This window comes from Brugia malayi (genome assembly GCF_000002995.4).
Source record: "Brugia malayi strain FR3 genome assembly, contig: Bm_v4_Chr1_scaffold_001, whole genome shotgun sequence".
NCBI classification, from domain to species: Eukaryota; Metazoa; Nematoda; class Chromadorea; order Rhabditida; family Onchocercidae; genus Brugia; species Brugia malayi.
The window spans coordinates 2,191,947-2,216,329 of record NW_025062475.1 but is presented as its reverse complement, the minus strand read 5'-3'; the positions used below and the strand labels follow the sequence as shown (position 1 = coordinate 2,216,329).

The window sequence follows — 24,383 nt, the reverse complement described above, 5'->3', positions numbered from 1 at the left end:
TAAATTATTTACTTTTACTTGACACATCAACATTTGATATGACACATACATACTCACATATAAATATATAGTAGCATTTCTTGAAATACAAACAAAAGAGAAAAATTGATCATTTAAAAATCATTTTTTCACTTTTGTTTTTTTGTTTTTTTTTTGGAATAAGAACTAAATAATAAATCGAATAATTAATAATTATAAAAAAAAAAGGTAATAAATTTAGTTAAGTGAAAATATAGTTGGAAAAATTTTTAGTAATTTATTTATCAATGGTATGCCATTTTTTTTTTTTTTTGGAATAAGAACTAAATAATAAATCGAATAATTAATAATTATAAAAAGAAAAAAAGGTAATAAATTTAGTTAAGTGAAAATATAGTTGGAAAAATTTTTTAGAAATTTAATTATTATCATGCAAATAGTAGAAGAATAAAAAAATTTTTTGATAGAAATTATAATAAAATTTGTTAAAGATAATGAAAAATTTGAAAATTTTATATAACATATTTTATTTATGTTAAAAATGATTCATTTTTAATATTTGCCACAAAAAAAACTGAGAAAATTTTCGAATAATTTGTAGTAAAAAAAAAAATAATAATAATAATTTTGATAATTTATTTGATAATAAAATATGAAATTATTAGATATTATTTGGTTTGCATAGAAATTGATTAAATTATTTTCGATTAAAATAAATTACTTTAAATTAATGAAGTAAATGCAAAAAATATTTAAATTATTTTTAATTTAATACAAAATAATTTATTATTTTACTTTTTTTTCTGGAGAAGTAAGAAGATAAAATTGATAGTGAATTATTGGAAAAAAGAACCAGATTTATTGCACTCACAACTTGTTCGTTATTTAATTTTTCTTTTTTCTTTCCTTAAACCATAAATTATTCTGTAATTATCATTATCATTATTATCAACTTGTTATCATTATTATTTATTTTGATCACAAAAAATATCAGTATTAAGAAACAAAATTAAAATTATTCTTGCAATTAAACAAAATATAATAAAGTATTGTAATTGTTTTTTAATTGATAAATTTAGTAAATAATTATAAAATATTGATAAAGATGATAATTTCTAATAATTTTGTATCTTTTTTTATAAAAAAAAATTTTTGTTTATTATATGTTTATTTAATCATTTATTTATTACAATTGTTTATTTTGTTTACTGGTTTATTTATTTATTTTTTTTAAAAAATAGATCTTAGTAATTAAGCATTTAAATTATGTAGAATTTCATGTAGAATATTATATTTAAATGGGAGAAAAAAAATTAATAGTTTATTTAAATTGAAGAGAGAGAGAGAATGGAGAAGAATGAATGAAAGTATGTAGGTGTAAAGTATGAAAAGGTTAGTTTAATTTTGTTGAAGAAGAAGGAGAAGAAGGAGATGAATTTGGTAATTTTCTACTTAAATGGTGAATAAACTATTTTCATTTTATAACAACAAATTTACAGCTTAAAGATGATAATGTTCCATTTAAAGGTTCGAAAATATGACATTCGTTTTGGTTAATTACAGTACTTAAATATTTGATGAAATTTTTTGGTTTGATAAAAAATATAAATTATATTTAAATATAATTTCAAAACATTGTTCAAAATTTTGTCATATATTTTATTCAAAATTTAAACTATTATTATTATCGATTATAATGATTAATTAATATTCATGATATGTTTTTAATTTTGAATTGGTAATATAATCTGTAATTAATTTTTGTATTCAAATAAAACTTTTTAATTCTTAGACAGCACTTTTTTTTTTTTGTTCCTATTGGATTTGTTTGAAATAATTGTTAAGGAAGTGATTAAAATAGTTATAAAAATGATAGCTAATCATTATAGCAGTTACTGATAACACTATCAATATCATTAGCATATCAATATTTTCCTCAAAATATTTATTAACAATTTTATCAAATTATTTTGCTTGAAAAAAAAAACTTAACCTATGACCTTTTTTATCAATGTTATTATTTCTGCTAGTACAATTTTACATAATTATTAACTTTTTCTTCACAAATAATTTATTCATACTTTTTGAAATTATTTTAAATTTTATAATTTATTGATTGGCGGATATCAAAATGAAAAAACAGACAATTTGTTCGACTTTTTTTTCCATTTTTTTTATAAAAAAAAAAAATGGAAAATAATCGGATTAAATACTATTTATGTTGCCGATGATACCGTATGACAACAAAACAACATGCAACCTAAGCAGATGTACAACAATGTTAGCTTTTTTTTCCTTTCTTTCCTCCTAATTTTTTCTTTTTTTTTTTTTTTTTCTAATTTAAAAAAAATGATTGTTATTTGATGAAAGTTATTGAATTGATTTATTTCAATGCTATAAATCTTTTATCTTTGTTAACATTTGCAAATAAAAACAAAATTTATTCACAAATTATCAGTTTTTCGTTTTGTTTATTTGTTTTTTTGTTTGTTTTTTTATTTTTTGATTTTGAAATTATAAAACAATAAAAACAATTATTTAATTTTTTTCAAGTCAATTTGCATTTAAATTATATATCGTTGTATTTATTGATTATAAAGTTGATTATAAATGTATCAGAATTAGTTTAATTCGCATACATTTATGACCGTACTATTCAATTTGAGCTTTTAACAGAATAACATTAACGGTGAATTTTAAAATTGAAAATATTAAACTGTTAGTACATAGATGTGTGAGAAGCATTTATTATTATTATTATTATTTATTATATTATAATAATAGGAGTATCTGTTATTATCATTATTATTATTATTATTATTATTATTATTATTATTATGATTATTATTATTATTATGATTATTATTATTATTATTATTATTATTATTATTATTATTATTATTATTATTATTATTAACTATCACTATTATTATTAGTTGATTTTATTATTATTTGTCATTATCATTATCATGTACTATTATTTAATATTATTGTTTTTTTTTTTCTTTAAATATTATTATAACTATTACTATTATTATTAATACCTGTTAATACGGCAAAAAAACAAAATATGGCAACGAATGTAAATGAGTAAAATTATTATTATTATATTAAGATCGTCAAAATGCTATTATTATTAAGATTATAAATCTATTATCACTATTATTATTATTATTATTAAGATTATGAATTAATATCTAAGATGAAGATAGAAAGATTATGAGCGTAAATAAATAAATGTAATATGAAAGAAAAAAAAAAGCAAAAAAAAAAAAGGAACAGATGAAAATTATCAATTAGAATTGTAATTAAAAACTTATTAAACAATCATAATTAAATAAAATATAGAAGAATGATAATATTACATTACAATATTAATTCTGATAACAACCAAGTATCTATCAATAAATAATAATTAATAAAAGTAGTGAAGGATGGAATTCTCACACCTTTATTGAATTTGTCATAAAAAAACAAACAAAAAAATTGGCATAATGAAAAGGTAGCAGTGATAATAGTAGTTACAAGTATTATAGTAATATATAAATGTATATTGTACAGACACATACATACACATACATCAACATACGTAGATAGAAATACATAATAATTATTCGAAGATATAATTTGATGGAAATTTTTTAAAAAAGGTAGAAATATGATAGTTAATAAAATGAGAATCGGAAGAGATTCGGAAGACTTATATAGTGTATTAAAAAAAAAAAATATAATCAAATTTCTCAATATGGACATTTTCCTTATCTTTTCTTTTTTTTTTTTTTTTTTTTTGGAAAAATTAAAAGCTTTATTAGATGAAGTGGATAAAGAATTAAAAGATAAAATTAAATGAACAATTAAAATCCATTCTATTCCTTTCATTTAAGCATATGTTAATCTTGAAGTTTACTAGTTTTGATTTTATCGAGTGAAAAATTTTGTCTTTTTTCTTGGCAGAAAAAAAAAATACTTAAATTTTTATTCGGATAGCAATTACATACATAATTTATGCACTGTGATAATAAAGATATGAAAATTTAAATTTTGAAATTTAGATTCTGATATCATGTAGAACGATTGCAACTAATTGAATTCGTAGAAATTACATTTTCACATGAAACCAATTTCACGTTCCCCGATAGACTCATTGATATCATATTAAGAGCTTATAGATTACTAAAGTAAATTTAGAAAAGCCAAGAATTTATTTGTAAAATTCGACAATTATTGATCTAATGAGAAGGCTATGATAAAAGACATCAGAATGATGATGATGATATTGCCACAACTGGTGATTAGTAGTAAAATGCACTAGATGGCAGCATTTAAATTGCAGTTTCTCGATTGCTCTTCTATTTGACAGCAAAATGATCTGCATAAGAAATTTATTAGTGTAAATAAAAGAAATCCGGCTCTAATCTTTTAGACCGGTAATTGACATATACAATAATTATAAGTAAAAAAAAAAAGAAAAAAAAAAGAACATAAGATAATGTATTCTTTCAAGTAACTAAATAATGAAACTTGAAGGGTATTTAAAATATAAAGATGATTTGAATGAAAAAAAAAATCACAAAATACACAAGTGTATCAGATAAAAATCTTATTCAGATTGGATACAACGAGATTCATAAAAACTACAACTAGAAAGAACTAAATAATACCTAATCACAAAGTTTTAGTAAATAACAAAATAATGAAATGAAATGATACCTTATCACAAAGTTTTTGTAAATATCAAAATAATGAAATAAAGTGACACACACATATATGATTCCTACAATTTCATGTCTTCAAAAATTGAAATAAAACAAGATAAAGAAGAATTGTCCATTAAAACGCTTATTTATAATCCAACTAAATAGACAAAAATTTTTCAAACATAACATAACTGCTGGTAATTCAAAAAAGCCTAAAACAGTTTGTACCCTCTTTGGTATAACCAATTTGGTAGCAGTCTTCAGCTTAAATCCATAACATTTCAATTAGTTCACAATTAAAGCGGAAAAAAAAAACACAAAATAAGTAAAATAAATACAAATATCAAATATTTGAAATAGGAAACTATTTAAAGTAGTACAATTGCTTGCCAAGAAATATTTCAAGGGAAATTATTCATCAAAAAACGCTAACTGAAAACCATCCACCTGCGGTTCCTTACGCTGCCACATACCCAATCCATTTTCATGCAATTGCAAATGGAATGTTTGCAATGCCTGCTGATATACCACTTCGCTTTGTTTAGCTTCTGAACAACTCCAAATAGGCTTATATGCATCTGCTTTAATTGCTGCCACTACACGTGCCCAACTTTCGTACAATTCTGATTTACAAAGACGTGACGGGGAACCAGTTACTGTACGACCGGTAAATGGATCCAAACGTTCAATGGTTCCTAAGCAAAATAAATTTGACTGAAGAAATAAATGTACAATTTGAGATAAAAAAAAAAAACTTTACCTTCTTTTGCAATATAAATGATATTCACAGAACTTAACTCGACGAATTCAGTTAATATCTGTTAAACAATAAAAATTGATGCATATAGTGCACTATCATCAGTATAGCTTCGTGCCTATTTCAATCAGAAGCTTAATGCTAGTCAAAAAGAATAATTATAATGGAAAGCAAATATGTTATAAGAAAAGTAAATATAGCATACAACAGGAAATAAATTGTTGAAAAAAATTTAACTGAAGATACCTATTCCGGAAACCCAATTATGGTACATTTCTCCGTGAGGTACTACACCGTTTTGAGAAGATTTCACGATTAGTTCACCTCGTCGCACATCACTAAATCGAAGAAGCACAGCGTGTGCAATGGCTTTATCATTGGAAGGTACACCAATACAAAGATGTGTGATGAATAGCGGTTCCAAAAGATGTGAAAGAAGTGCTCCTTGTAATCCTGAAATACACAAGTTATGCATAATAATAATTAAGACTATGTTTTGAACAATATAGCTTTTGAACTTAGATTTCCATCCGTGAATATGAATAGAAACATTATCAAATTTCAATTATTATGCAACAGACTTATCCAAAATTTCAAAGTTAAAAGTAACTGACAAAAACTTTCATTTCGATAAATTTCATTTCAATGCCGAATCCCTAAATGCTATTAATGAAAAAATTATTAAGCATAAAAATTGAACATAAAAATTTGGAAAATTAAGTTAATTGAGATTTAATGGAATATTACTATGTTACTATCACATTTATTCATAGCTGTTATTAAGCCAATCGTAATAAAACTTGAAATAAACCTAAATAATTCCATTTCAACATCTTATCAGCCAAGCTCATTACATAAACATGTCCGGAAGTTCCGATATCACCGAAAGTTTGCGGAATTTCCGGAGGATCCTCCAATCGAGCTCCTCCCATGTAGCATGATAACTTTTGTGTTTCACCGCTACTGCGTAGATTTGGTGGGAACGATGCATATAGCACAATTTGATAACCAGTCTAGAAAGTATGCATAATTGTTCGTGGGGAAAAAATGACAAAGAAAACAAATTCAATAAAAAAAAGAAAAAAAAATTCAACACAGGACAAACTAATGCCGTCTAATATTGCCAAATATATGTATTTTAGGGCACTGTTAAAATATATAAGAAAATGTGAAACCTTGAGACGGAATTTATTTGATGTTGGAGAGCGTTCGACAACACTGTTTTCTGCATCATGATTTTTTATTTGGCCATGCAAAAAGAGAACAAACGCACGACGTGCTAAGACCGTACCTAGGAAATTTTCTTACGATAATAAAAGATGAAAAATCTCTACTTTTATTCAGAGTTTTCAAATCGACAAAATTTCATCTGAAAATTGGAAATTCAATTTATTTACACCAAATTTAAAAGGAACTAAATCAAGTTATACAAAATTCAATCAAAAAATTTTTACTTTGCATGTGAATAAGTACATTGCCATGCGCATCTTTCAAAATTTGACCATCAATAACAGCATTACGACCTGCTCCAATTGCAACTAATTGTTTTTCACCATTTGGTGCAATTAGAACAAAACTGAAACTAAGTACTTTAACATAACCTATAAGAATTCATCTAGAATGAGGATATATCTCAGGTTAACTTGAAAAAACTATTTTTCAGACTAACTTTGAATATAAATAAACTTACGCAGAAATATGAGTGGTTATAGGACATGCTTGCTGATGGCATACTCCTTCATACTCCTGGCGAACAAAAGTGCAAATCTCGGTACAAAAAAGCACATCATTTTCATTCCTCGATTTTTTCATTGATATCATTTCAAGCGCATTTTCAGCGTAGAGGTCGAACTAGAAATGCTGATCATTAGAGATCGAAATAAACAAAAAAAAAAAAAAAAAAAAAAAAAAGAACATTTTTTATCAACAAAAATTGTTTTGCAAATTCCACTTCCTTCATTTACAGTCTATTCTCCCTTTTACTATTAATCTTATTAACGGTTTCACTACTAATCTTACTTTGACTTCTTACCCACCAACTCCCTAAAATCCTAAAACATATAAAACAACACCAAAAAAATGTGAGTATATTAGCATTTACAACGTCCAGTTATTTATTTCTGTAAAATTCAAAACAACAAGGTTGTGTACTCCAACAAAAATATACTTCCAGCTGTCAATTTATTTTCAAAGTGTATTTTACGGCTAAAAATTCAAGAATATAAGACAAATTTTGTTACATGCTGAGATGTAAAGATATACAGTACAATACAAATACCTAATTTTCCTGTACAGTATAATACATATATTTAGCTTTTTTAGCCTTTTTTGAACAAATTTTTTCAAATTTTGATAGCTAAAAAACGAACCTTAAATAACTTAGTCAATGCTTGTTCAGCAGCAGCACTTTTAGCAGTTTTCTTCGATTGTCCAATACCTTCAAATTTGTGTGTTCCATTTATTGTTAAAGTACATTTGAACATTGGTGGTTTATTGGGTGCCTGGCTGATATCTTGTGGTTCATCATACACTATGTCTGGGTTCTTTTTGCGCTGCAAATATGGCTAAACACTTTTCGTGGTTTCATTTGTGAATTACACCATCAATAATAACATACCAACAAATGTTGCATTTAATAATTCTAACTCTGGGATATAATGCGCGTCATCAACTCTTTGAAATTCTTAATAATTCTTAATGCAGCAAATCAATTAAAAAAAAAAAAAAAAAAAAAAACAAAATTCTTGTTGACCAAAAAATTCATTGTACAGGAAACTCCACAGCTCATTATATCACTATTATATATATGTTTGACCTACCAAAATTATCAAAGTTTCCGAAAAACAGATCAGTATTTATCGATGAGCATTATTTCATAGATTCTTCTATTAATAATATGCTCTCATCGTTTTTATTCAGTTTTGTTCATTATCTCATTGTTCTTTAAATTTAAGACCGTATGAACGGCCTTAAAAGAAACAAAATTATATTGAATTATCATTAATGAAATCTTTTAACTTATATGAAACTATATGAGAAAGCATTTTCTAATATGCAAAAGTACTTACATTTTGCTTCAACATCAGCTGATGTAAAGCATATGGAGGTGAAAGAACAGAGGATGCTTTCTTTATTTTGACATCTTCTGATGGCATAGTTAGGTCCAGCTCTTCTATGAGTACTTTTTCACATGCAGCATCCTTCGCTTTTTGCTTGTTATCTTGAGGTGGACCAACAATGGTTTCTAAAAATTATCAATCTGATATATTAATACCGCAGAAATCCACCATTCTTAGGCATATAAGCCATTTTTAAATTTAATTGATCTCTGAAATTCCAAACTGTTACAAAGGCGATCCTAATATGTTTCAGATATTTTCATAAAGCATACATTCAGTACACTAAGTTTAGGTCTAAATTTCTAAGTTCCATTGACTATTATAAGATCGTGGCAAAATCTGATAGTAACTATCCAGGACTACTCATAAATTCAATAACTAAGAAGATTACTAATAGAAGCAGAACTATTCTCTCAAAATATATTCAAAGATAAAAATTCCGAAAAGTTCCATAATGAGTTGTTATTACAATCAACGTTTGTTAACAAATATCATTTGCATAACATAAAGATATGTAAACCTACTTAATACCTACTATTTGTTTTTATGAAAAAGGAAATAATCCTAAAACCGCTCTTATCACACAAAATAAAACATGTAATAACGACCTGTAATGACCGTAATGCTTTTTTTTTCTTTACTTTTCTTTCCTTTGTTTTTCTTGCTGATTTTTAAATGAACTGAAAAGGAAAAGAAAGAGATTTTTGGTGAGTACAAGTCGCCAGCACATGCTTACTATTATTATCCAGCGTAATGCGGCAGATGAATCGACTATTTCCTTGGACGGGTTTTCCGTCAACGGTATCCACATCCACTTGCATGGTACGATCGTAGAAATTGAGCGCTTGTATCAAAACCTCAAGGCAAATATTACCACCACACAACACTTTCAAAAAAAGCGAATGATTGAGTTCTAACTAATCACTACTTATTTACTTTTTATTTAGACTTTTTTGTTAATGATGTAATATAGGTATCAAATTATGAAGATATTTAGTTTGAAGCTTCTTATAAGCCATTAGATCTTACGATGAAAAAACTATGATATCTCAATAAATTTTTCTTGCTATTATTTAACTTAAAATCAGCCGAAAATCAATTTACTGCATAATTTACTACATTTTCCATTTCTTAGTGCGCCTTTCGTCTTTAGCGCTATTTTCTGTCATATCAATTTCCATTTCTATCTTTTATTTGGTGTTATAATGTAATATCACTTGCTGCAAAGATGTTTCTTTAAAAAAGGATTAATTTCAGTTTTATAAGTGCATCAGAAACAATTCAAGCATACATTGATGGCAACGATTCTCATTTCTCCTTATTCAATTTAGTACTGATATTTATAAACATAACTTGTAAATCTAATAGCTTTCTCTGTATACAAAGTAATATTATCCATTCGCTTTTTTGTGCAGTTGTGAGATAATAATATAATAACTATGAAGCACAAAGGAGTGCTACAAGAATTAAAACTATTATAAAATCATACCTGCATTGGTTTGCCTGGCTTGAGATTCATTGTCCGGCGCTCTACCATTTTTAATTCATCTTGTGGCACATCGAAAACATCAACTAGTGCCTGTAAGAAACTTTCGAAAGGTAAATGAACAATGGTAAATACACAGAAAGAAATGTAGAGGTAACAAAAAAAAAAAACTGCAATAAATATACTTCACGAATGACAGCATTTTTGGTCGGTGATTTTCCATATCCTTCGTGAGAGTAAACCTTTCCTTGATGAGGCAAAACCAGCATACATCTGAAAAGTCATCAAAATTGTTCAAAAATAGAAAAAGACGGTTAAAATTGGGAAGAAAAATCCGAATAATCGCACTGTCACAACCGGTGATAGCTATAAGCACCAAAGATAAGCATTATTTTTTGAAAGGAAAGTAGAACTTTTTATTTCATTAATTCACCGGTTGTCACGTGAATTTTGATTTAATACATCATTTTAATAAGTCAAAGTAATCTTTTAATAATTTAATACCGTTGATTTAATACATCAAAATAATGTTAGTGAGTAACACTCATGCTAACTATATAACATGACGCTTAAGAATAATGACGCAATTCAAAGCATTATAACTCACTTGGTATTTCAATTTAATAGTGAAAGTAGTTCTGATCAATGCGACTAACATATGCATAATGTAGTTACATTTAAATAAAAATCTTAACGGAATAAAATGAAACAGAAAAATTAACTGGTATTAACTTGTATTTTTTCGACGATTTGCCATCTATGTCCGTTGTTGGAATTTCACTAAAGGTGAACTGTGGTATGAATTTTTCATTGCTGATACGCTCCTTCTCCTGAAAAATAATTTGTATCAATTACTACCGAAATGAGGAAACAAAAACAAGGAAGATGGAAACAATTTTAAAATAAAATTGCATACCCTACAGATACGAAGGAAGAAATCATGGAGAGAATTACACGTTGCATACCCTTTTCTTCGGCTTTCCTGAAAAAGAAAGAATAATAATACCTAAACAAAAATTTTCAAAAAAGACAAGCAGTTTTATATAAATTGTGGCAAGAGTATTTAAGATCCGAAAAAAAAAAAAAAAAAAACATGGATAAAAATGACATTTGAAGCAACAAGTTGAAAATCCTTAAATTTCTTAGTACGCATAACAAATCCATTTAGAAAAAAAAAGAATAGCCTTCTATTTCAGAATGTTTAATGAAGAACTGCCCTCTACAAATTCCATAGAAACTGAAATCTGCACAAATTTCAGATGCAGAGAATACAGTCATAACTGCTAATACTCAAGTTGTATATATTCTAGTATCACGAAGTGTTTTACAGAACAATTTTTTAAATAATCCTCATATAAATACTTCAACCATACTCTTAGATCAGCTGTAACAAAGAATTTATCTTTATATTAGCAAGAACAAAAAACAGACGACTTGTAAAAATTGCCAATTCTCAGTGCTACCAACGATATAGTAACAATTAGCGACATTTTGAATTAGTTTTTTTGGATCTGCACAGCACTAATATTCATAACTGTATAGTATGAATAAAAAAAAAAGAGAAAAAGGTAATAAATGTACAAAGATTGATTTAAAGCTAACTTCAGATCCGTTTGCTTGTTGTGCACAGAAATCAAAATCCGCAAGTTTTGTTTCCGATATTGAAACCGAAGCATCAAGTATTATATCGGGTCGCAATTCTTTCAAAGCTAATTCACACGCAAGCTTTAAATAACAAAAATGCATTAAGGTTCAAAGAAATTAACAGCGATATAACAAATGAAATGAAAAAAGTTGGAAAATACCTGTTTTGCAGCTTTTTTATTCGACCCTTCCGCACAGAATTTTTTAGCTTGCACCACAAAGCTGCATTCGAAACGTGGCAACTTGTTAACTACCAGCTAAATTACTAACAACTGTAATATTATCCACTCGCAATATAAGAAATAATAGCGTAACATTAAAGTTTTTTCTGCCATGGTACTATGTGCCTCATTTCATGAAATTCAACTACACAAACTACAGCAGATTTCGGAACTGTCAACATGCATTAGAAGAATCCATTAGTAGAATTTCCGGAAACAGTCCAAAAATGGCAAGAAATCTTTATGGATACTTTGATATCAACAAGAAATCCATGATGTTCTAACAGATACATACCGTTCTATAAGAACACTCATCCTTGAACTCTGGATACAATTCATTGAGAATCATTGCTGCTGTCTTGCCGGTTGCTGAATAAGTTCTAGATTTTTTATTTGGCGGTGCATAAGTTGTATCCACTCCGCAATCGAAACGATTCTGAAAACTTGATAATAAACAGTATAGAAAAATAGAAAAAAAAAAAAAAAAAACAGTATAGACAAAAAGAAACAGTGAAATTAGAAAAAAGAAAACGAAACAGTAATTTCTGAAAACAAAATAAATGGTTCCATTTGTAATAAAATTACATTTTTCCCATAACTAAAATAAGATATATATAAGATAATATGCAATACTAAACAGAAAATGAGCGATTAAACATTTCAATTTTCTAACTGAAAGTATTAAGAATTGTAACTGAAAGCATTAAGAAGATCATCATTATTAGTTACCTTTCTTGGAAATGAACCATAACTACGTTCACGCTTTCCCCTAGATGAAACGGTTGAATGTTGTAGTTGGTGTTTTGTAAAAAAACCTGAACCATAATAACCTGTAGTATTAGGATCAGTTCCAGAATAATGCTGTTGTTGAGGATAATGATTTTGATAATTGTGATATCCAGTACCAACACCACCGCTTACTCTATTAGACTTATTTTTAGTAATATTATTCAAAGACATCATCGGATAGTAAAATCGCTGTTGCTGTTGTTGTTGTTGTTGTTGTTGTTGTGATGTTATTGTCGATATTGCATCTGACGAAGTGCTACCGATTCTCAACCAACTTGGACAACCACCAGCACCGTAATAACTATGACTATCCATTTCGTTTTCAGAGAGGTTTAAATAGCGAATTCTATTAAGAAATTGTAGTCCTAAAAAAAAAAAAAAAAAAACTTTTAATGACGAAACGCAGCTATGCAATATCCACCGTAAAATATACGGCACTTTTTTGAGGAAAAAATAAATTTCAGAATACTCAAATCATCTATTTAAAATAAGTAACTGGTTAGGAACTGTAAAAATGCATCCTATAATTTGTGTTTTTCGAGGCAATTACGATTAATAAAGCTGACAGAACTTACCGGTTACTTCAGTAAAGTCATCCAGTATTTTTCAACTTTTTTTACACTATTCCTTGATCCTCCTAATTTATTATTGGTCTTCTCTAGGCAACTACCTAAGCTTTAGAAACTACTAACGACTAACCGGAACTTTTCTAACCCTGTATTATCGATTTCTCTGTTAGCATGGAGCGGCCATTATGCAAACTGATAATCTCTTCCGGTTTCAAGTTACTATTCATTTTTTGTTCTGCTTCGAAGAGATCCACGAAAGCCTTTTTTCTATTTCAGTTGTGGAAACAAAAATTTAAACTAATTTATATGAGTTTACATTTCTGAATAACATAAGTCTTCAAGTTTTAATATCTCTTATCAAATTTAATTCCAGCTTTTAAATGGATGAATTTAAAGTTTACGGAAAAAAATAGCATAACATCTTTATTACAATGTGCTTGCTTCTTTTGCAATTTCTTAATTGGTTTTTCTGTACTTTCCGAAGCAATTTTAAAACGAAACTAATCACTCAGTTGTCGAAGTCTAAGAGAGAGTAATACGATAATATGGATAATGTACGAGTTTGAATGTGTTCAACTTCTGACAATTTTGCAGAAAGATATACTATTCTCCTATTTTATTCCCAAAATCAACTGATTAAGTAACATGTACTCATGTATTCCATTAATTAATATAATATTTAAATAATCGAAAATTCAAAATATTTAAGTAATCGAGTGTTTAAGTAATCAAGTGTTCAAGTAACTGAGCACTTAAGCCTGGGTATTCAGTAACCGAGCATTCAGGTATTCAAGTAATCAAGTATTTCGATATTCATGTATTCAAGTAATCAAGTATTTCGATATTCATGTATTCAAGTAATCAAGTATTTCGATATTCATGTATTCAAGTAATCAAGTATTTCGATATTCATGTATTCAAGTAATCAAGTATTTCGATATTCATGTATTCAAGTAATCAAGTATTTCGATATTCATGTATTCAAGTAATCAAGTATTTCGATATTCAAGTATTCAAGTAATCAAGTATTTCGATATTCATGTATTCAAGTAATCAAGTATTTCGATATTCATGTATTCAAGTAATCAAGTATTTCGATATTCAAGTATTCAAGTAATGAAGTGTTTCGATATTCATGCATTATTCGAATGACTAATTCTAATAATCGAGCATTGCAGTAATTAGGTTTTGAAATATGAAGCATCAAGCATTTGAAGTTTAAGCTATCAGGTCTTGTGTATTGCAAGATAGGCACAAATAAATACATAACTGTAAGTAGTATGAGTAAACTATCTGAAATTATTGGATTAACTCTGAATTACAATGGGCTGCTACCCTATCAAGCTTCAATTTTATACAAAAAAATGAGGCATTTAAATCACTTCCAACATGTAATGAATTCGCCTTCTTTATGCAACATTTTCATCCCCAAACAATTATTTGGTCTCATTGTGCTAATAATGTGCTAATCTAAGTGGTAATATTTTTCAGAATTAAATTGTCCCATTAGGTAGCAGATGTGATTCATTAAGTTTCATTGATTGGAATGTTATTAGAAATTATTTATCGAAGTTTTTTCATCGTAATTACTGGAAAGATTGAAGATTTTCAGAAATAAGATTTGTGTTTTGGTGTAGTAAGATTATTATTATTCCATTAGTAAATTCGTTATTAATGTCTTTTATTGTAGTATATTTTTTTCTTCAGTTTATTATCATGTTTCGCAGAACAAGTGATATCTTCCGAAAAACCATACAAGTTGGTTTTTATTTCTTTCGTGCTGTGTTTATCAACATTTATTCCATTTGGCTCATTAAATAAACTAATTAAGTTAAAGGGCTAAGTATTCTCCTGGTCCTTATTTTAAAACATTATTAAATGCAGTTTGGAATATTAGACATTCATCTGTTAGTCTTTTATTTTTTTTTTTTTCAAGAAATTTTTTTCTTTTTTTTTTTTTTTTTTAAGAATTTCGGTTCTCAAAAACATGCTTACCTTGGAGGAGCAGTGTTTGCTGCCGCAGCTATCGCCCTTAGTGACGATGAGCTCAAGAAACAGCCTATGTGGTATGTTGTGATTTTTTGTTTCTTAACAGTTGGTTTTATATAGAACAATTGGTTGCATTCAGTTTAATACAAAGTAATTCAGTTCATATCTTTTTTACATATCTTGTTGATTGTGATAATTTTGTTACTTTTTGCCAAAAAACTTTGATATTCTCTTCTTTCATAGTAATCTCAGTTGTTCCATGTTATGTTTTTTGAAATTTGCTTGTAATGCAGGATTTCAGTTTAGTGTCCTATATCGGCTAGATTCAGGTATTTAGGAAATAATTTGAGTATATTTATATGAGTTACTTTTCTCCGTATATCACTTATTGAGCTTATTGTTCACTGAGCTTATCACTATAATTATCCAAACTAAGTTAAAACTTCAAACAAGTTAAATTCGAGTATTTTGATGCTATTATAAGGTGGTGCAATGTACCGAATATTTAGTCAGCTTTTTATTGTTTGTTATATTAGTGCTATTATATGCAGGTATCAAACGTCTGTGCGTAAGCTATCATTTGCGATAAAATATACGAATCGAAAAGGCTATTTGGATGATGTAATATTACTGGAGAATCTTCGTGAGAAGCTTTATCCGTAAGTTGTGTTTTCATGTTACTATTCATTTCATTATGTCACCACGTTTTGATTTCCACAGGTCTTCTCACTATAATGATAGATATGGTAATTGTAAGTGCCTTATATTAATGTCAGCTTATTCTAGGACATGAATCCCTTTCCTGAAATTTCTTATGAGGTCTTTCCATTGAACTTTTACCCAGTCTGGGCTGAGACGATTTTAATACGTATTTGTTTTTTAATTTCAGATATTCGGACTCAACGAACACCGACCTCTTATGGCGGTATGCCCGAGTACTACTCGAAATTGCTTTGTGGACTTCAAGTGCCGACAAAAACCGAATGGCTACATTCCTCGAGGTTTCTTCATGCCAGAGTGTTTTTGTGTTCCATTTTTGTTTCTAAACAATTTTCCGGTCATTATTTGGAGTACCAAGTTAGTCAGTGAATTCATTGAAGTAATTTTTAGGCTGAAAAAGTGGGCAAAAAGGCGCTTGAGAATGAAAGTCCACAAAGCCCAAATGCCAGTGCACACAAATGGTAAGCTGGAATTATATACTAATTTGTTCTATTTAGCTAAATCGATTAGGAGAAATGTTTTCATTGCTGGAATTATTAAGGTGTATGTATATCATATTTTAATAAATCGGTTTTTTTCTCATACTTTGCTTTTTTGGCTTTTTCTGAAAATGATTCGGAATAAAGTATAAAAAATGAAGTCGAGTTGGCTTTTCGAGCATTTTCAGGTATGGAATAACTCTGGTAAAGTTAATGGATTTCCGTTCTGATAAGAAAATTGATGAAGCACAAAAACACTTAGAGAAAGCAGTTGAATTAGATCCAAAAGATGTAAGATCGTGGCAATATCTTGGTTTGTTTTGTTTTATTTGATATAGATCTTTGAAATTCTGATTTACTGTTAAATGGTTGAATATCATTAGACTTCCTAAAGGAACGTATCAACCTAGTTAATCAAGGTATGGTAGCTGAATGGTACTTGTTCTAGCAGATTAATTAACTGATTATGATATCATTATTTGTGGGCCGTAAGTAGCAAACAACTATGTTCTTTCGGAGTTTAAAAGCATGCAATATATAGAAACAGATCTATAACTAAAGTTTTTTTTTTTTTCAAAAAGATGGACCGAAATTAGGGCTTTATTGGGAGTTTTTTAATATTAGATTAAATTAATATTAAAAGATTTTTTGTTTTGCTAACTAATTTATCTACAATAATAGCAAACTCAACATCATTTCAGGTATTGTGCAATACATGCAGAAAGATTACAAGCACGCATTGGAAAGCCATCAAAAAGCTGAGTCACTGGAGGTATGTTTATTTTCCTAATGATTCAATTAATTAGCTTGGTTGCTTAAAAATTTCTCATTTTCGTTTTTATAAAGTTACTACTAGGTATACAATTGTTAGTGTGTTGTAGTTGGGAGTCTTGCCGGCAATTTAGTGGTTATATTTTCAAGCAGAAAAGATTTTTTGCTGTCGAAGAAAAAAATGTTCATATATTCTAGAATATATATTGTGGCTATCAAAATGTGATATAAAACATTTTTTTTTTTTGTGAGTTTGTGTAGATAAAATGCATTCTTTATTCCTCCTTTTTAATCTGTCGAGGAAATATAGTTTAGAGTAATTATGGTATTGAGCAAAACCTTATTTAATCAAATCCAAATCATTTTCAGCCTGGTTTTTCAAACGAGAACACATTCTGGCTCGGAAAGGCACAGCTTGCATTGGGACGAAAAAAAGATGCATGCGAAAGCTTCAAGAAAGCAAAAACTCTGACTCCACGTTACAGGAATGAATATAAGGTTTTTCTTTGTATCATTAAATATTTACGGGATGAAAAAACTCAATTTATCAATGGACAAAATGAAGATAAAGCTTTTTTAAGAAAATTTTCTAAGAAAAAACTAAGATGTTGTACGAAAACATGTGATTAGGTTTAGAATATATAATTCTTTAAAATAATCGATGACGCGAACAGTTGTGCAAATAAGTTATACTTTTGAATGATAAAGCAAAATAAGATAGAGCAGTTACGTCTTTTTTATGTCCTCTTTTTTTCGATGATTTTTATAGTTATCGGATGACTAATTTATTATCACATTTTCAGACTGGAGTGCAAGCTCGCGAATTCTTATTGAAAAAGTGCCGGATGCGTGTGGAAGATATTCCAGATTCCGCTTGTCCTTACTAATCTGCAAATATCCATTCGTTTTTAATAGTTGTATTAGAATTTACGGAGGATTTCAAATTTTGTAGGCATAAATTGTTTTTGCTTTCCTTTGTGATAACTTTCCTTTGATGTCAGTAAAAAATAAATGAATAAAGGAAAATGCATGTGTTCTTCGATTCGAAATGTTTGTGTTAGCAGCATAAAATTTTTTTGCTATTCTTCTCATTTGTGGAAATTCTCGCCAAGAAATTCAAACCCACTTTTTTACTTCAGATTTAAATAATTTTAATTCCAGTATTATATGCTAGGTTATAACCTTCACAACTGAAGTTTTTTGGATTTCGGCTTTAGTTCACAATTACGAAGTACGTTTGTCTTTGATAAGTAAATGAAAATTTATTCCCACAAATATTATGATAAAAATTTCAACTAAATTGTTGTGAATTGTAGTTGATGTTTAGCATTTTGATCCTTTCAGATTCATAATTTTATATTCAGATGGTGATAAGGTTATGGAAGTATCCATTAATCAAAACATGTATTGCTGGTGGATTGGGATCTTTAGCGTTTGGTATGATAGATTCGGTTGATTCGTGTCCTATGCTGGATGACAATGAGAAATGGTATTCTCGTTTGTTTATTTCTCCTTACAATTTCTAAATTCTCCTAACGCTACTATTGCTATCGTTACATTTTTTAAATTTTTTCATCTTTAGGAGGAAATATCGGTCAGATTTCTATGAATTTTATTTCAAATTTGTGGATATTGTCGGCAAACGTCACTACATCGAAGAACAATATCAGCAGAACATACCCAATGGATCCTATCTAAGGTGGAGATTTGGTAGCTTTACTTTAATTTCATATCAGTTAAATTACAGATAGAAGAGAAACATTCCATTTCGGTATACTGCTATATTAGAACTTAACATTATTTGTCGAATGATAACCTTATCATTTAAAACATTGAAATTAATAAATAAGTAGATGATAAAATGTTTTTTTTTTTTCTTGGAATTTAAATATTTTTTTTATATGAAATCCTTTCCTTACTCGTTTGCAGATGTGCGATTGATTCGTTAGAAAAGGCTCATCAAATTATTAGGTTTGATAGTGATGATAGATTACGAAGAAAGATTTTGCGCAAGGTATTTCTTTCTTTCTTTTGGTCTTAAATTTCTTAAAATCATACTCCAGATTTAAAGTGCTCAAGTAAAATACTCAAGTAAACTAAAATACTCGAAGTTTGGCAGGATTATTTTCTGGATTTCTTTATACTTATTCTTTAAAATATTATACTGTCTGGCTAAAATAATGCAAACTGTCTCAGAAAGTAGGTAAAAGATTGGCACTTAGAGTTCAAATGAATTCCAAAAAATCAGTAACTGTAAAAGTAATTCTGCATTTTCTTATTACGACTTTTATTTATGCATTTGTAAAAACAATAATTCATATCTTTATCTTTGGATATTTAAAGTTGTATAAATTAAGGCTCATCGTTACGCAATCAAAGCAGTTACTGTTGAGCAAAATGAAGATTTGCGAGTTGAAAGTCATAAATGGTAACAATCAGTTTTTTTCGCTATTAATATATGCGTCATATAAAGATAAGTATAAATCTCATTAATTTTTACAAATCTTTGTTGTCTCCAATCTTTCAAACATTGATTTTGTAAATCCTAAATTTCAGGTATGGTCTTATTATGTTGAAAAGAGCCAAATACGGAAACAAAGAAAAACGATTACTGAAATCAATTAACGAGCTTGAAAAAGCATTGGTTATTGACAGCATAGATCCACAAATTTGGTATTATTTAGGTAAATTCGATATTATTTGCCTTATTTTTTTGGTTTTTCTAATTTTCTACTTCAAAAGCTTTTGTAAAATCAAAAATGTTTTTGGCATCGACAGTATTGACTTAATGATACATGAAGATGAATGAATAATCTACATTGGATCTTGTTGAACATTCCAGAGTATGAAACATTTTTTTCAGTTAGAATAATTGATAGGACAAATTTTTTAGTAAGTGAGCTATTGAGGTTGGAGACTATATTTAGTTAATAAGCAACTGGATTTAATTTAACATATGAAAAATTTTTGTCAATTTCTATCGTAAATTTTTGTCAATTTCTATCGTAAAATGAAGTCCAGACTCAACTTTTAAACGTCATATCTCTTGAATCATATTGAATTTGAATTTATGATTATATTTGCAATATACTGGTTTGAATTGCATTTTAAAGGTATTGCAAATTATGAGCTTGGTGAGTATCAAAATGCTGTCGAATGTCATTTACGGGCAATGAAACTGAAAGTTAGTTAGTTTCTTGCAATTTTGTAAATATATTTTCTTTCTGATATTTGTGAAAGAGTTTTGGAGTTGCCAAAGTGAACAACTGTTAGATTTCTCTTAGAGATCCATCTTAATACTTTTTATATCAAGTTCAAAAATTGATTCCGATTATATATTTTGGGTTTGAATTGTCTTAAGCACTCGGAATATACAACGTAAATTCAATTATGTCATATTGTTAGAGTAAGAGTATAAGTAGTTTGATAATCTGTCCCAGCAAATTTGCAGCATTATTTGTCGCGGATTTTAATATCGCGATCTAAAAATATGAGTTGCAAATTGTAGTAAAGATATCTACGTAATTTCCGCAAATAATGCTTATACTTCGGACTCTTTGTTTCCAAATTTATGCTTCTACATATTGAAACAATTTACATCGTTCTTTGTTAGCAATCCTTACAATCATGAGGATATCTACATTGTTCTTTGTTAGCTATCATAATCATGCGGTTATCTAATAAGCTCTTTATTAGCAACTGGTGCCCATGCAAGCACCTCCTCTCCTTTGTTTGGATCATTGTCTAACATCAATGTAGATTTTATAACCATACTATTGTCAATTAGATCAGTTTTAAAAATCATCCAATCCTCCGAATCAGTTTATTCAATTGTTGCCCAAATATTTAGCTGGCATCCAACACATCTCCCTGACATCAAACTTCTCCCCCGAATAACAATTTAACCAAATCATAAAGGTTGTTTCCAAAAACATTTTTGCTTCCACTACAATTTTGGTGCCACGAGCCGGGACATGTCCGACAGTATAAGAAAAGGAAGCGAATTATCGAAGTCGAGAACTCTAGAACTTCTTAAAGAAGCAAGTGAACTCGATCTGACCTCCCCGTCTCAAACACTATCACGAGGGGAACTTCAGCATCAATACGAAATTAAATTGCGAATCGTCAAGGAGAAGATCGCACATCTCGAATATTATGCTGGGTTACTCGAAACAGCTAATCAAAATTGGCTGGATAATATTCAGAGCTTGACAATAGCAACGAGGAGAAAGGAAGAGGAGACGAAATACGCCAATATGGTTGACGATCCACAAGGTATTTTAAGTTTAATCACTAGAACAAGAGAAACTATTATTACCCTTAAAATACATACTGATGAATATTGCTCGGTACTACAACATTTAAAACAAGAAGAGGTCAAAGAATCATTTCCAAAGAATAGTATGATTCACACAAATCAAGCAGAAATAAAACTTCCTCAATTACCACTAATAACGTTTAGTGGGGATCCAAAATTGTGGAGGCAATTTTGGTGTAGTTTCAAGGCAGCAGTCCATGAGCAAAGCATCCCAGATATTCAAAAGTTAAACTATCTGATATCATGTCTTAAAGGAGATGCTTTGTTATCTGTAAGAGGTTATGATATAGCGCCAGAAAACTACGATGTTATAATAGGTTTACTAAAAGAGAAATATGGTAAACCTTTCCTTATAAAGAAATCACTCTACAACGAGTTGAATACCATCAAAAAAAATGACCGAGAGTGGAAAGCAACCATAGAAGCCATGGAGAGAACATTTCGACAACTGGAAGCTATAGGTGAAAATTTAGAGCATTCAAGCATCGAAATTACAATTGAAAATAAACTACCAGCGTGGATAATTGATAAATTATACCAATTGAAAGAGGATTCGACGAGTTGGTCAGTTAAGGATATCCGGCAGTACCTGACAAAACTAGTTCTAAGAAATGAAGAAGTTGCTAGAAGTCAAGCAGACACAAGGGAGAAGAAAACAAACAAAAATAATGTTAGAGGCGAAACGTCAGCTTTCGCCACAATCAACCAAACAAAGGGAGATAATACAATCAAATCAAAAAAGGTTCCAGGAAAAATTTCTATAAATGGGAAAAGGAAACCATGCGTATTTTGCAATAAGGACCACTGGAACAATGAATGTAACATCTATCCCACTCTCAAACTCCGGATGGAACGTTTGAGAGAAATCACTGCATGTTTCAAATGTTTACGAAAAGGACATGCAACAAGTGATTGTAAAAAAGGGAAACCTTTGTGTTTCCATTGTAAAAGTCCACACAATACAGCACTGTGTCCCAACAACTACAAGGAACTCACGCAAGCAGTGGATTCCAACAAAGAAAGGTTGGGTTCAGTCACAATCGCTAACTCCATTACCGAAAAAGGAAATCAATGGAAAAAGCGAACCTTACTGTTATGTAAGGAAATAAATGTAACCAATCCAAATCGCCCAAAAATCCAACAAAAGGCTTTAATTCTATTCGATATTGGTTCTCAATTATCGTTCATATCAAAGGATTTGGCTTATCGATTGAATCTACAAGAAACTAACGAGATGGAAATAAAAATTGCTTCATTTGGTGATAAGACGCCAAAAACGTGTATCACTACTAAAACTGAAATCGGAGTAAAAATTGGAAATAAAGAAATAATCCGATTAGATGTAATAACAGTTAACCACTTGACGAATGAATTGCAAGTAGTTAATCTAAACAAAAAGGAATTGTTGATGATAGACAAACGAAATCAGTTTAGTAATTTCAAAAACAAATGGAAACAACCGGACATACTCATAGGTGCGGATCACTTCTTCAAGTTTATCCAGTTTGACCAAGCAGAGAACTTAAAATCAGGATTTTCATTGATCCATACAAAGGTTGGACCTATAATAGCTGGAAGTGGGTATATAAATGAAATACACGACAGTATTTCAGAAACCACATCAGTAAGTCCGATTTCTCAAGTCAATGCCGTCAATATTCCAGACTTAGATCACTTTTGGAAACTGGAAATAATGGGTATACAAGACAAAATAAACTCTGACAATGATGAAAAAGCATTGCAGCAATTTAAACAAACTATCACTAGGGACAAGGGAAGATATCAAGTTTGTTGGCCTTGGAAAGATTCAAAGAACAAACTAAGCGATAATTTCGGACTTTGCCTTGGAAGATTAAAGTCGTTAATTAGGAGGCTTCAAATGAAACCTCAATTACTAAGTCGATACAATCAAACTATTGAAGAACAACTCAATTCCAATATAATTGAGAAAGTGTCATCGGAAATGAATGAAGTTGGTATTATTCATTATCTGCCTCATCACGAAGTAATAACACCAAATAAAACCACGACAAATCTGAGGATAGTTTATGATGCATCAGCTCATTGTAAAGGAATGAAAAGTTTAAATGATGTTTTATATCGGGGACCAATAACACTCCCTGATTTGGTTGGAGTTTTGCTACGTTTCCGTACAATGAAAAATGTAATAATAGCAGACGTAGAAAAGGCGTTCTTGCAAATAGAATTGCATCCAACAGATAGAAACTGCACTCGATTTCTTTGGTTGAAAGACGTTCGAAGTCCAGTTAACGAAGAAAACGTAAGTTGTTACCGTTTCCAACGAGTTCCATTTGGAATTGTATCATCTCCATTTTTATTGTCCGCTACACTCAATTATCATTTGGAAACTTGTAAAAGCAAAATCGCACTCGAGTTAAGGAAAAATCTCTATGTCGATAACATTATAATACCAACCAAAGGAACCAACGAAGCTCTTTCCAATTATAAGGAAATTAAAATTATATTCAATGAAGCATCAATGAATGTACGGGAATTTCTCTCTAACGACCAAGAAGTCAATGAAAAACTTCCGGTACAAGATCGAGCAGAGGTAAGTTCAATTAAAAAAATTCTAGGTCTCAATTGGTACCACAAACAAGATATCATTCAAGTAACGTTAAAACCATGGTTTGGTAAGAAATTAACTAAAAGAATTATATTGCAATTCGTAGCCTCACAATATGACCCACTAGGATTCATAGTTCCTATACTGATAAGATTCAAATTGTTTCTCCAAACTTTGTGGAAAAAGAACCTTTCATGGGATCAAACTATAAGTGAGGAGGATGAAACCACGTGGAAATTACTCACGAACGAATGGCCA

General features: G+C 29.0%; 3 protein-coding genes across 4 annotated transcripts; 2 read left to right on the top strand and 1 right to left on the bottom strand.

Moving 5' to 3' along the window:
- Nucleotides 1-5,087: 5,087 nt before the first annotated feature.
- On the bottom strand, nt 5,088-12,863 carry Bm4652 (adenosine deaminase ADR-1C, putative; the record flags this gene model as incomplete). The annotated part of the gene is made up of 17 exons (XM_043076303.1): nt 5,088-5,371; nt 5,680-5,886; nt 6,245-6,446; nt 6,609-6,724; nt 6,888-7,009; nt 7,124-7,284; nt 7,803-7,985; nt 8,502-8,677; nt 9,289-9,409; nt 10,042-10,131; nt 10,224-10,311; nt 10,771-10,868; nt 10,955-11,020; nt 11,641-11,763; nt 11,844-11,939; nt 12,199-12,339; nt 12,633-12,863. The coding sequence occupies 17 exons, from the start codon at nt 12,861-12,863 to the stop codon at nt 5,088-5,090; spliced, it is 2,505 nt and encodes an 834-aa protein (XP_042932237.1).
- A 2,114-nt stretch (nt 12,864-14,977) lies between these two features.
- Nucleotides 14,978-18,107, top strand: Bm19 (TPR Domain containing protein; the record flags this gene model as incomplete). 2 transcript variants are annotated; one of them, XM_043076301.1, is made up of 9 exons in its annotated part: nt 14,978-15,019; nt 15,230-15,327; nt 15,802-15,909; nt 16,140-16,251; nt 16,361-16,431; nt 16,638-16,762; nt 17,151-17,221; nt 17,590-17,718; nt 18,024-18,107. In XM_043076301.1, 9 exons carry the CDS (start codon nt 14,978-14,980, stop codon nt 18,105-18,107), a joined length of 840 nt encoding a protein of 279 aa, XP_042932235.1. The 2 variants fall into 2 exon arrangements, with proteins under 2 accessions (XP_042932235.1, XP_042932236.1); XM_043076302.1 differs by lacking the exons at nt 15,802-15,909; nt 16,140-16,251; nt 16,361-16,431; ... (2 more) ...; nt 17,590-17,718; nt 18,024-18,107 and having other exon boundaries at nt 15,230-15,370.
- Nucleotides 18,108-18,584: 477 nt separating this feature from the next.
- On the top strand, nt 18,585-20,413 carry Bm18156 (Uncharacterized protein; the record flags this gene model as incomplete). Its single annotated transcript, XM_001892883.1, has 6 exons — nt 18,585-18,709; nt 18,803-18,919; nt 19,150-19,234; nt 19,578-19,648; nt 19,777-19,904; nt 20,334-20,413. 6 exons carry the CDS (start codon nt 18,585-18,587, stop codon nt 20,411-20,413), a joined length of 606 nt encoding a protein of 201 aa, XP_001892918.1.
- Between the last annotated feature and the right edge of the window lie 3,970 nt (nt 20,414-24,383).